General features: G+C 40.4%; 5 protein-coding genes across 8 annotated transcripts in view; 2 read left to right on the forward strand and 3 right to left on the reverse strand.

The window, feature by feature from the left end:
- Positions 18-3,024, forward strand: LOC104754894. The gene is made up of 2 exons (XM_010477178.2): positions 18-1,648; positions 2,593-3,024. The coding sequence occupies exons 1-2, from the start codon at positions 309-311 to the stop codon at positions 2,840-2,842; spliced, it is 1,590 nt and encodes a 529-aa protein (XP_010475480.1). The 5' UTR covers positions 18-308; the 3' UTR covers positions 2,843-3,024.
- On the reverse strand, positions 3,954-7,014 carry LOC104754895 (GDP-mannose transporter GONST2-like). Of its 2 annotated transcripts, XM_010477180.2 has the most exons (10): positions 6,501-7,014; positions 6,271-6,416; positions 5,966-6,158; positions 5,728-5,867; positions 5,492-5,621; positions 5,300-5,398; positions 5,048-5,202; positions 4,590-4,706; positions 4,400-4,497; positions 3,954-4,273 (listed from the first exon to the last, which is right to left on the reverse strand). In XM_010477180.2, exons 2-10 carry the CDS (start codon positions 6,405-6,407, stop codon positions 4,230-4,232), a joined length of 1,113 nt encoding a protein of 370 aa, XP_010475482.1. In that variant the 5' UTR covers positions 6,408-6,416; positions 6,501-7,014; the 3' UTR covers positions 3,954-4,229. The 2 variants fall into 2 exon arrangements, with proteins under 2 accessions (XP_010475482.1, XP_019094903.1); XM_019239358.1 differs by lacking the exons at positions 6,271-6,416; positions 6,501-7,014 and having other exon boundaries at positions 5,728-5,842; positions 5,966-6,055.
- On the reverse strand, positions 7,810-9,037 carry LOC104754896 (josephin-like protein). The gene has a single exon (XM_010477181.2). The coding sequence runs from the start codon at positions 8,318-8,320 to the stop codon at positions 7,931-7,933; it is 390 nt and encodes a 129-aa protein (XP_010475483.1). The 5' UTR covers positions 8,321-9,037; the 3' UTR covers positions 7,810-7,930.
- Positions 9,617-11,493, reverse strand: LOC104754897 (leucine-rich repeat extensin-like protein 5). Its single transcript, XM_010477183.2, has 2 exons — positions 11,373-11,493; positions 9,617-11,021 (listed from the first exon to the last, which is right to left on the reverse strand). The coding sequence occupies exon 2, from the start codon at positions 10,986-10,988 to the stop codon at positions 9,912-9,914; it is 1,077 nt and encodes a 358-aa protein (XP_010475485.1). The 5' UTR covers positions 10,989-11,021; positions 11,373-11,493; the 3' UTR covers positions 9,617-9,911.
- Positions 11,603-12,287, forward strand: part of LOC104754898 (50S ribosomal protein L4, chloroplastic-like) — a 2,368-nt gene continuing 1,683 nt past the window's right edge. The window contains exon 1 of one of the 3 annotated variants that reach the window (XM_010477185.2): positions 11,603-11,854. In XM_010477185.2, coding sequence (XP_010475487.1) covers positions 11,674-11,854 — 181 coding nt within the window. In that variant the 5' untranslated portion in view covers positions 11,603-11,673. The remainder of the gene's footprint in view (positions 11,855-12,287) is intronic. The other 2 variants (XM_010477184.2, XM_019239496.1) reach the window with 2 other exon arrangements.

The raw sequence follows: 12,287 nt of genomic DNA on the forward strand, positions 1-12,287 counted from the left end.
AGAGTGAGTCTCTTCAGCTTCTCCTCCCTCTATTCAGTTTTCTTCTTGTAGTTTATATGATATCGAAGTTTCATTGCTTCTTGGTGCCTGATTCAGTTTTTTCTCCGATCCGTTTTTTATAATGATTCACTCCCGTGACTGTGCATGTTATTACGTTTCCTTCCTACCAAGTGATCTTTGAAATCCTCTGTTTTGACTCACTGGATTCATCTTTTTGATTTGCAGGAAATAGCATTCTAAAGACGAAACTAGTCTCCAGGTTTTGATTTTGCTCTGTTTTTTTTGTTTGTTTGGCTGAAGAAAAGAAAATGGGAGTGAAAGTAGCAACAACCTCAACCTTCCATCAATGGGTAGCTCATCCCATTGTTCATCATTCCTCTTCCCTTTCTCAAACCCTAGCTTCCTCCGCCGTTTCAAGACGACGCAGCATCGGAAACGACGGACGCTCTCTCTCCTGTCGTTCCGTGATGCATCCTTCTTCTTCTTCTTCTCCTCTCTTCTTCGGCACTCCTTCAGCGACTAATAAAACTCAGTTGATCCGCAGAGCTTTTAGCGCAAACGTCGATCCGTTTTCTGAGGAGGAGTTTTCGAAGAAGATGCAAGAGCTTGCTCTCAAATTCCAAGTCTCTAACGAGGAGGATGACAACAACGAATCACATAGTACGAGCATTGACATCCTAGGGAGCCATGATCATTTCAGATCATCAGATTCAATGGAACAGCCATGGCCAGAGATGGTGCAAATGTCAAGCATCGAGAGGAAAGCTAACAGCGTTGAGCTTCCTCTTTCTCTTCGGATCATTAAGAGAAAGCTACAGATGGAAGAAGGACTTATCAAACAAGTCAGCGATTCAGCTTGTTGCTCTGTCAAGAAAGCTTTCTCTTCGATGGTGTTTATGATCAGAGAGCTTCAGAGCTTCACGTTACATATGAGAGAGCTTCTTCTCTTTGAAGATTTACAAGGAATCCTCCAACGTGTGAGAAAAGAGATGCAAGCATCGTTCGTTTGGTTGTTTCAACAAGTCTTCTCTGCTACTCCTACTTTGATGGTCTCTGTTATGATCCTCCTCGCCAATTTCACTGTTTACTCTATTGAGAGCAACTCTGCTTTAGCCGCATCGGTTAGTCCTCCGATGACTTCTCTCTCTATTAGCTTCGAGACGACGGAGGTTAATGAGATTCAGGAGACAAACCAGAACAAGTTTGATTCTACCATTGTGAAAACATTCTCTGTTTCTTCTCCCTACGGGAAAACATCTTTTGTCGGTGGCGGCGGTGGGAATAACGTCCCACCGCCGGTGCAAAGCGGAACAGAGGGGGATGGATCTGATCAGTTCAAGAAGTCTCAGTTTTCATCGTCATCTCTTGGTGCAACGAGTGCGGATTCGGATGTATCTGTGTCAGGGCAAGAAGAGATTAAACTGTGGAACTCAATCTTGGAAGAAACAGAGAAAATGGAAACGTTGGATCACGAGACGATGAAAGGGATGGTTTCTCCCGTGGAGGCTCGATTAGAAGCAGAGGAGTCCATGGATTACTTCAAGACGGAGCTTCTTTACCAAACAGGGTTGTCTCAAGAACCTGAAAACGTGCTACTTCTTGCTAATTACGCACAGTTTCTCTACTTAATCATCCATGACTACGACAGGTAATTAAAACATCTGACTATTATATGGTAATTTACTAATCATGTTGTTTAAAGTATATTTATCTTTGATTTTGTTCTTTAATTAGACTAGGATTAGAGAGTTTAGATTTGGTTTGGTGTTAGGTTTGGAGTCTAGCATCCAAATCTTGGGTTTGATTGGCTGCAAGTTGAGACAACAGTCATGGAATGATAGATAAGTAGATATTATATTGGGAGATAGGGAGCCATAGATATTTTAAGCTAAGAAAATGGTCATAATCACTATAAGAACCAATAGGATAGGCTTTTAAATTGAGTGAACCAGTTCTCTTACCACTTAGAGGAAGAATACAACTAGCAAGTGAACATCTACATTTCCCATTTTCAGTATAAAATAGGGAATAATATAAAATGTGTCACTCACTAGGGATTGCTTGTTGTTTTCTTTCCCAAAGAGTTTGTCTTTTAGCTTTGAGTCTTTTTTTTTTTGGGGTAGGGTTCCAACAAATTAAATAAAAATCTTGGTTGATAGTGGAGTATGTGGTGGAATTTTGAAGCTTGAGTCTTTAGATCACTGATACATTTACATAACTCCTTTCACCCACCAACCAAGAGTGTTGCTAGGTAATAATTCGCTCAAATTGGGCCAACGGGTAAAGTACTGTTTTAGCCTTGTTGATATTTATGGTGACCAGTCTCCAGACAATTGTTTTGACATGTTAGCTATATAGACTATGATTAATTCAGTAGCGGTTCCATTTTAGACAATTTTCTCATTTGGTACATCTGTCACATTCTATGACCAAAACCCAATTCACTTACGTTTTCTCACTTACCCTTTTGGCCTTGTTCAAATCCATATCTTATCCTTATACTCTAGTGAACAAAACCACAAATGTGCTGGATCTTTGTCCATATTCTAACGTGGCTTCTTTTTTTTTGGTTAACGGTTGGGTCAAAAACAGAGCGGAAAAATATTTCAAGAGAGCAGCAAAAGCAGAGCCAGCAGACGCCGAGGCGCTAAACAAATATGCGACGTTTCTGTGGAGAGCAAGGAACGATATTTGGAGAGCAGAGGAAACGTACTTAGAAGCAATCTCCGCTGATCCAACCAACTCTGTCTACTCCGCCAATTACGCTCATTTCCTTTGGAACACCGGTGGTGATGAAACGTGTTTCCCTCTTGACGCTCCACCGCAACAGAACACCACATGAAAAACTGAGTCACACAACAATTTGTGTAATGTACAGTGTGTTTTTTTTTTCCCTATACAAACACTCGTGTCATGTGGCAACTTTTTTGTTTTGTAAACAAAAAAAAACTTTTGTTTATATAACGCGTACATATTTCGAGTTTTGGCTTTAGTTTTATCTTACTCGTCACAGACTTGGGGATTCTTTTCGTGAACAGAACCATGTGTCAATTAGTTTCTGTAAAAAAAAACCTAGATCTTATCCTTTTTTCAGAGAGGATGTGGGCATGTGGCAATAGTTTGTGTATAGCATTTTGCTGGAAATGAAAATTGTCTACTTCTATTTGTATACAAGTTTGATCCATCTTTCTATTGTGCGTGTCATTCGTCCCCTGTACATGATTGTCGACATGCAGTGTGAAATTATACAAAATGTCTCACAAAGCTAAATTACTATTACCACACGGCAGTTGCGTAAATTGCGTAGTAATGGTTTCTTATTTTAATTTTGTTAACCCTGGATTTAGAAAGTATAAACAGCATTAAAAGCAACAAAAGAGGTGGGGAGTTAGAGAAAAATGCGTAGATTTTTGTGAGAAACCAAAAATCCATCTCGATCCATACGTTTCTTTAGATCTCTCTCTACATAACACATCGGATCGTGAGGAAAAAAACCACAGAAAGAGTAACGTGAACCCCCGGAAAAGAGGGCCACGTACGTTTTCCTTTTTTTCGTCACTCAGTATCAAGTGGGCTTTGTACGTGTCTATAGTCCCCATAATAAGCTTTTGGGATTCACGCGGATCTGCATATTCTCACGTGAACTCATTTTATAATACTCTTCTTGTCAACTTTTTCCTGATAGATGATGTGGAAGGCTGTGAAAGGCTGATGATGTTGAAGGCTGTGAAATTAATGCTGCAGTTTTCTTACACCTTTGGACTTTTCTACACCAGAGTACGATCGACGATAGCTTTTCACGGCATAATTAACCTTTGATTTCAATAGAGTACTTGCATCATTGCAACCAAGAAGTTGTATGCAAAGATCAAGTCTAATCTTTCTATTAGACCGAAACAGGTCAAAATAACTATAAGGCATATAAACCCATTAAACATTCCAAGCAAAGACTATGTAATCAATCATTCAAACGATTCTCCCGCCTATTTTATAGCTTATTTTGCCAAGGCATATTAAATTTTGCAAAAATCCAATTTTGACTTCATTTCTATATTACTACATATATATATATATATATTCTACCTTGTATATAAAAAAGAATGTATTACAAGTTGAAATACTATCAGCTGCATATTGAGAAACCTCTCAACTCTCAAGTTTGTTGCCTGATTTTGTGCTTATTACTCTTCAGCCTCTTGAAAAATCCCACTCTCGCTTGGAAATGCGGTTTATGACATCTTAGCTCTGGCAAAGACGACTCCAGCAAATAAACCTGCAAAACCAAAGTGCATACGCACCATTAGATACACAAATTTTATTCACCTTTAACTTGCATAAAACATAATCAATCATGGTTTGTGTGGTAGATGAGGCGACTTTCTGTAAGTGTGTTACTTACCAAACAGTATGCTGAACAAATTTGGGAGACTGAGAGGGACATTGAAGAGTACAAGACCAGCTAGTGATATTGGAACCTTGTTTAACGAACCCACCAGACTGCCACACAATAGGAAGAATGTCTAACATTAAACACGAAATTTTAAAAATCCAATCAGATGTTGTTTATTTGGCCAGAAAGAGAGAAATACCTGTAAGTTGTGGGTCCAGTTTGATGCAAGAACCACATCGAAGTAAAGCTAATGGCCAAACCAAGGAAGCCGCTTGCTGTTGCCACTACCCAAAACATTGCATCTTTTGTCACATCCCTGCCAGAAAGTAAAGACACTATGAACATTTTACCTTCAAAAGATATCACTTTTTTCATCTGGCACCTATTTATAGTTCCTCTGAGACTACTTATGTATCTTCCCATTTGCAGTCTCAAGTGTTGTTATAAACACAAACTAGTATCTAGAAATTCTACTAATTGTAAGAAAAAAACAGTAGAAGCTGGAAACATATGGCATATAGGACTTGTTTAAGTCATTATCAATGTGATTCAGATATTTTTTAAGTGAGCTAGAGAAACTCCAAGTCTATCAATATATATATATAGAACGAATAAGTATACACTGGACAAGTATCACTCTGTTTAAATAGCTCTTACGTGCTTCTTACGTATCTCCATTCGCCAAGTAAGATGATTAAGATGATGCCAAAAGGTAGTGACAAGAGATTATTCAGCAACACCATTGACACCTCATTAAGAGAGCCAGACTTTGTTGACTGCTTAGCTTTGTCCATGACTCGACGAAGAGTAAGCTGTAATAAATAAGTTTAATATCATTATGGAAAGTGAAAGGCAGAGAGAGAGAGATGCATCAAGGTCCAGTTACAGGTTTCATAAGCGTGAACTCACTGAATAACTTGCGGTTAGGAAGCAGTTGGCAAGCTGCCACGAGTACCCTACTGCATTGAATGTGAGATCCGTGATACCTCCGCTGATTGCAGAAATGATCTGTATTGCATACTCTTAGTTGGTTTCACCTTGATAGTAGAAAAGGATTGCATACAGAAACCTAACTGGATGGAAGATGTAGATATATCTTACCATCATGAACATTGCAGCCCAAACCTTGTTGTTCTGTCTTTTTCGGAACATGTAAACCTCCCCTATTGCTGTAATAATATTCGTCGCATTCTTCAGAATAGTCACCATAGCGACGTTTATGTACTTCAAACTGGGAAAAGAAACGTAATGTTGCATTAGTCTCAAACACCACACATTCTTGATTCTTAATATTTTTTTCACCAATTAGTCCTTTAGCCTGATGTTTAAAATCTTACCTGTACATACCGGAGACAAGCATGCCCACAAAGATAACATTAACAGGCATCCAAACTCTGATTAACTTCCAGTTAAATTTTTCCACAGAAACCATTCCAGAGATATCTAGCACAGCTACCACCAAACAGCTGATTAAGTTCTGAAATAAACGTATAAGGAAATCACCAAACTATACAAAATAGTTTTTTTTTCAAAACATCACGAAGCCACAAGGAAATCAAGCTCATAGGGTCTTACTTGATATAACATCAAAGAGATTCCTGCATTGAAGTTATAGCTTGAGAGAACAATTTTGTTCAATATAATCATGCTGCAGGACGAGATGCAGTAAGCTGCTCCAGACACAAGAGGTCCTGACTGTTTCACTGATCCATGGTCACGTCTGTTATCTCCATCAACCGGAAGATATCTTCGTCTCCATCTGAGAAACCTTTCAGCAAGAATCAAAGAAACTTCAGTTCACTATTCCTTTAATATTAGACCACAACAAAAAAAAAACATTAGAGCATAAGACTGAACCAGCTGTATATATTAGTAATTACCTTTCACTTAACCATCTACGTTCGGAACTCTTGTGATCTACAAGTTGATAGACAACGTTTTTACCACCATTATCATCATTCAGCTCTGATTCATCAGGTTTATCGCAAACAACTGCTTCAAGTTCCACAGAAGTCATAATATGTTCCTGCAGCCAAATATACCGGAATTGTGAAACTGAAATTAACGCATACAAAGCAATAAACAGAGTGAGAGAAGTAGAAGTTGATACCTGAAGGAAGACGAATCGGAGAAAAGTTGTTTTCTCCTCAATTCGGAGAATCGAATGGTATAGTTAGTAACGAAGAGAGTTTAATCAATCAAACACTTAACAGGTCGAGATCGCTTGAAGCACGGCGCGTAAATACGATCGAGAGAGAGAGTAGGATCGGCGTAGTGGGGAAAGAGATCCACCGCTAATGTGAAGAGGGAAACCGGCGACGATAAAGGGAAGGTGAGGAGACCTTTTTAGGTAACACGCAAAGCGTAAGAGGCGAGGAAGAACGTGGGAGGAGGATCTTAGCGAGATTACCGAGGTTGATTGAGAGTGAGTGAGTAACCGTCCATGTTCAATATTCTCCATCCCTTCAATTTTACTCCTTTTTTTTTTTTAATTTAGGGTTCTTCAAATCTGAGGGAGAGAGAGAGAGAGGTTAATTATAATTTTAAAAATCAGCCGGGTAACGGAGTGATGAATATTTTAGGATTGAGGGAGGCTATGCCGGAATCCATGGCGATTTTGCTGGCGGGAAGATTGCCGGTGGCTGTGGCGAGTCGATATTTTTGTATATGGACTTTGGCGTTTAGATTTTGGGCTTTTAGACATTGGGCTTAAGCCCTGACGACATGTTAAGGACTTATTATATTTTGACTTGAGGTTGCAAATTTGTTTTTTTTTTTGGGTCTAAATTCCCACTTGCCGACAAAAATTGCGTTTTAGGCTAAATAAATTGATTTGATTATGATTGATACAAAAAGATTTTCATATATAATAGTGGATGGACATTAGCAATTGCATAAGATATACACGATTAGTGGGAATTTCTTCTTTTAGTAGATCACATTTCTTGTAAAACAAATCGAACACGACCAATTCGCAATCATTTCCTATTAAAAGATACTATGTTAGAATTGGGTAAAAAGACTATATAAAGGGATAAGTCGTTTTAGGGGCTATGAAATGTTTTAAGCTAATCAAATCACACACGCGCACACGACACACATCATATTCACTTAGGTCCTGTCCCGTTCATTGAAGGTTCTACTGCTAAACCAATCAGTGGCTATCATATAATATTAGCAGCTTTACTTTATTTCTTAACTTTCTTGGACTTAACTATTGTTAATTTACTTTGTTAATTTACTTTTTCACAATCGATAAAATGAAAAAAAGAGTCGTAGGAAAATTCGTGAAAGTAGTTCCCTTAAACGATATAACAATTTTATAAGATTTATGTATTCTATAGTCTTCTAGATTATATATGTCTACTAATAACATAAAACTATAGACAGTATTATGTATTTGTAAATCGAGTAAGAGCAGAAGGAAAATGAAAACTGATGTAAAACATAAAACATTTACACACACATAGGTTTATGTAGATATTACATAAGCAAATAAACAACGAGCGACCAAGACAAAGGGTTTATGAATGAGAAAACTTAAGAAGTAGATTTTGATCTGGTGAAGGAGGATGATGAGTTGATGAACTGTATACAGTCTTCTATGGCCTCTGATCTATGGCTGTCGTTGTTTATTGGGATGATGATTGACGGCTGAGATCTCCCGGAAAAAGAAGAAACCTTTGATGGTGGACATCTTTTCTTCTTCCTCAGCGCCACTAGACGCAAACCTTTTGCAAATTTGCATCCAAGATGCTTGATCAATTTTGCTGCCGTGGCTTCTGTTTTCCCTGGTAATCTTAATCCGCAGCTTGTTGTGCATCCCGGACTCTTACCATAAGGTCCCTTGATAGCGTTTTGCTTGGCCGAAGCATCTTTCTGAACCGGTCTAGTGTTTGGGTTGGACCGTTTTATCCCAGTAGCTGACATATCGAGAGAGAGAGAGAGAGAGAGAGAGAGAGAGAGGTATGTGGAAAACAATATGAGGATAATGAGAGATATTTATGGGATTGATGCTGAGAACAGTTGGGCTGGGGCTGATAGTTCAGGCAAAGACGGGAAAAGACATGACTAATGATGTATATATCTAGAACATCATTACGCTTAGGCCATGATTAAGCACTCAAGACATAAACACATAAACTAGTAACAAAAAAGTGTAGCTTCAATATTATTTTAGACCCTATATATATAAAAAGACTTGTAGTTAAAGTGGATCTACAAATTTATAAAGACTGCTAACACCCAAGAGCAAAAAGAAAAGACTAGGTTTGGTTTTTCCTTTTTTTCTTTACGGTCCACAGAGAGAACAAACCCTTTGTTTAAGTGAAGAAAAAGGTTAAGCAACCATTTGGTATCATTCTTCTTTGGTGATCACTCATGTGTGCACATAACAATCTAAAAAAGGGGTTCTATTTGACTTCAGGAGAGGCCGATATAAACTTACCTTTATTGATCGCAGATTCCTTTCATGAGAGTCTGAGGCTACAATAAAAAGGAGGAAAAAAAGAAAGAAGAAAAAAAACAAGTTAATGGTGGGCACAAGAATATGAGAAAGCATATAATAAACCAGGGAGTGTCAGGACATAAATAGAAGATCACAATCTGGAGAATGTAGACTGATTTTACATGTGAAAACATTCTATCGAGATCAGCACAATAATTCCTGCATGACAAGTCAGTGATTAGATGCAAATGGCATGAGATTGACTGACATCTATAGCAGGTTTCAAAAAAGCCAATAGGGAAAAGAATGCAATAGCAAATTGCTCTGTTACAAGAACACAATAGTTATAGGCACCAACCGTATACATATCATTTTACCCAAAACCATCAGAGAGGACATATTTTCTGTACTGTAATGGGCTTAATTTAAGACACGCTAATCCAACTATGTCCCACAATGATTTTCTTTTGAGACATGGAGATCATTGCTTCCAATATAACAACTCAAAAGAGAGAAATCTCAGACATTTGAATTAGTTGATGGATGTACAAAAAGAGTAAGAAAATAAAACTCACACATTGGTATAATCAAACAGGGAATGATCCAAAAGCCTTTAACCAGCCTGCAAAAATATTCTGCAGAACTGCAGGATGATGATATAAGACAGAGCATACTACCATACGTAATCTGAGCATGGTTCAAACAATAAAATCAACAGAGTAAGGGATTCACATTCGAGCATTAACCCTAAGAACCCAACCTGATTCAAGAAGTTGAAAGAAGAGAAAGAAACTAGAGATATATTAGAAACATGTACAAAGGCACAAAAGGTGTTATAAGTCTCTTGTTCTCCAGACACATACAGAAAAACCGAATAAAAGAGAAAGGTGCAACCAATCAATTCGCAAACGAGACATACATAATAATAGACATATATCATATCCTTCACCAAATTCATATTATCAGCCATTTCTTTCTTGGAAACAGCAACATGGATTTGTAAATCTGATGATAGTAGTAAAGCCTTATATAAAAAGTCACACACTTATGGAAATCAACAGCTTAATCCAATCTTCAACATTCACGGCGATAATCACGGCCATAGCTGTAGTGTGGCCTAGCTGCAAAGTCGCCGCTCTCAGACCTTTCTGCAGCAGCAGCACCTCTCTCTTCATCCAAGTTCAATCCACCCAACGCTTTCTGAAACTGCCTGTGATCATAAGGAGAGTAATCCACTGGCGCAGATGGGCCACTAGGCACTCCGTAGCTAGACAATCTTGAGCCCGCAGGAGGAGCCTGTGGTGGTGGCTTGTAATCGTTAACAGGAAAAGCATCAACGGGAGCTGATGGCCCACTCGGCGGTGGTGGAGCGTAGTTAGAATACCGAGGAGGAATAACAAAAGGAGGAGGCTGCTTGTGATCAACCGATGAGAAAGCATCGGCTGGAGCAGATGGTCCACCGCCGTAATTGGATGCACGATCGTACATTGAACGTGGAGGAGGAGGCGGGAAATAGTACCCGGAGTAGTAGTGATCAGTGAATTGGTAAGGAGACGGTGACGGTGACTGCGAGAATTCTCTGTAGTCACGCTGAGGAGACGGAGCTTGGGGAGGAGGAGGAGGGGGAGGGGTAGGGGAGTAATAATGATTGTTTGGAGGGGCAGAATAGTAATCTTGTGGTTGTGATTGAGGACGTGGCGGAGGATGTTGCTGCAGCGGTGGAGGGATAGGTTTGTCTTTGATCGAGAGCTTCAAGCGTATCTTCCCCTGAGGTCGACCCGATGGACGAACAAGCTCAAGCGAGTTGATCAATTCCGGAATCATCGAACCGTCCGAGTCAATCAAGCGAGCTAGAGGAAACCTAACCGATCCAACGAGGGTTTTTGCCAGATCCGAAGAATTGGAATTGGAATGAAAAACCTCGATGTTAAGGACCGATTCGTGGACAGATCGGGTGAGAGGAAGAGTGATCCGCTCGTTCCACACCGGTTTGATGGATGCGGAATCGTCGGAACGAGTTGAGAGACGCTGGTCTTGGTCAAGGTACAGAACAACGTAGGGTTTCAGGTCACCGTTACGCCAGTTGACGTTCTTCAGGTGCTTAGCCGAGACGACGGTAACAATCAGGTCAAGTGGCTCCGACGAAGCCATGATGAGTAGTACGCTGCGTTTTTGAGACGCGACNCCGTCCGAGTCAATCAAGCGAGCTAGAGGAAACCTAACCGATCCAACGAGGGTTTTTGCCAGATCCGAAGAATTGGAATTGGAATGAAAAACCTCGATGTTAAGGACCGATTCGTGGACAGATCGGGTGAGAGGAAGAGTGATCCGCTCGTTCCACACCGGTTTGATGGATGCGGAATCGTCGGAACGAGTTGAGAGACGCTGGTCTTGGCCAAGGTACAGAACAACGTAGGGTTTCAGGTCACCGTTACGCCAGTTGACGTTCTTCAGGTGCTTAGCCGAGACAACGGTAACAATCAGGTCGAGTGGCTCCGACGAAGCCATGAGTAACGCTGCGTTTTGAGACGGTACGGTGATGTTCGCGGTGGTCTTAGCTAACGTGCGCACGTATCTGTCTCCAAAGGTGTAAGCTATCGTTGTATATCACAAAGGTTTTTAAAACCTGCTGCGTAATCAAGAAGCTTTTGACTTTTGTGGTTGATTCATTCTTGTAGAGACAGCTGGAGTTGTTATTCATAACACGAATAGGGATATTAATACCTTTATATCCAAACAGAAGACTAAGTTCTCACCAAGCACAAAGATAGGGAAGTGGATAACACTTTCAGTCTTCTTCTTCGTTGGGATAGGTCAGGGTTAGGGAACAACAACAATGGCTTCCTCTGCAACAGCGCCAAATTCGCTATCTTTCTTCTCATCTTCTCTGTTTCTGTCTTCATCTCACCAAATCCCTAAAACGTACGTTTCCGTTTCGAAACTCGGCTCCGGGAGAGTATCGAAGCCACTCTCTGTCGCTTCCCAGCTAGCGACTCTACCAATCATCTCATTCGAAGGAGAGAAGGTTGGAGAGACGTATCTCGACCTCAAAACGGCGCCGGATTACACCGCGCGTTCCGTTGTTCACAGAGCCATCGTGACGGACCTGCAGAACAAGCGGCGAGGTACTGCTTCGACGCTGACTCGAGGTGAAGTTCGAGGTGGTGGGATTAAACCTTACTCGCAGAAGAAAACTGGTAACGCGAGGCGTGGATCTCAGAGAACTCCGTTACGTCCCGGTGGAGGTGTGGTGTTTGGGCCGAGACCTAAGGATTGGTCGATTAAAATCAACAGGAAGGAGAAGAAGCTGGCGATATCGACGGCGATTTCGAGTGCGGCTTCGGCGGAAGGTGGTGCGATTGTGGTGGAGGAGTTTGGGGAGAAGTTTGAGAAGCCCAAGACGAAAGATTTCTTAGCTGCGATGAAGAGGTGGGGATTGGATCCCAAGGA

The sequence above is a fragment of the Camelina sativa genome, chromosome 17, assembly GCF_000633955.1.
Source record: "Camelina sativa cultivar DH55 chromosome 17, Cs, whole genome shotgun sequence".
Classification (NCBI taxonomy): Eukaryota; Viridiplantae; Streptophyta; class Magnoliopsida; order Brassicales; family Brassicaceae; genus Camelina; species Camelina sativa.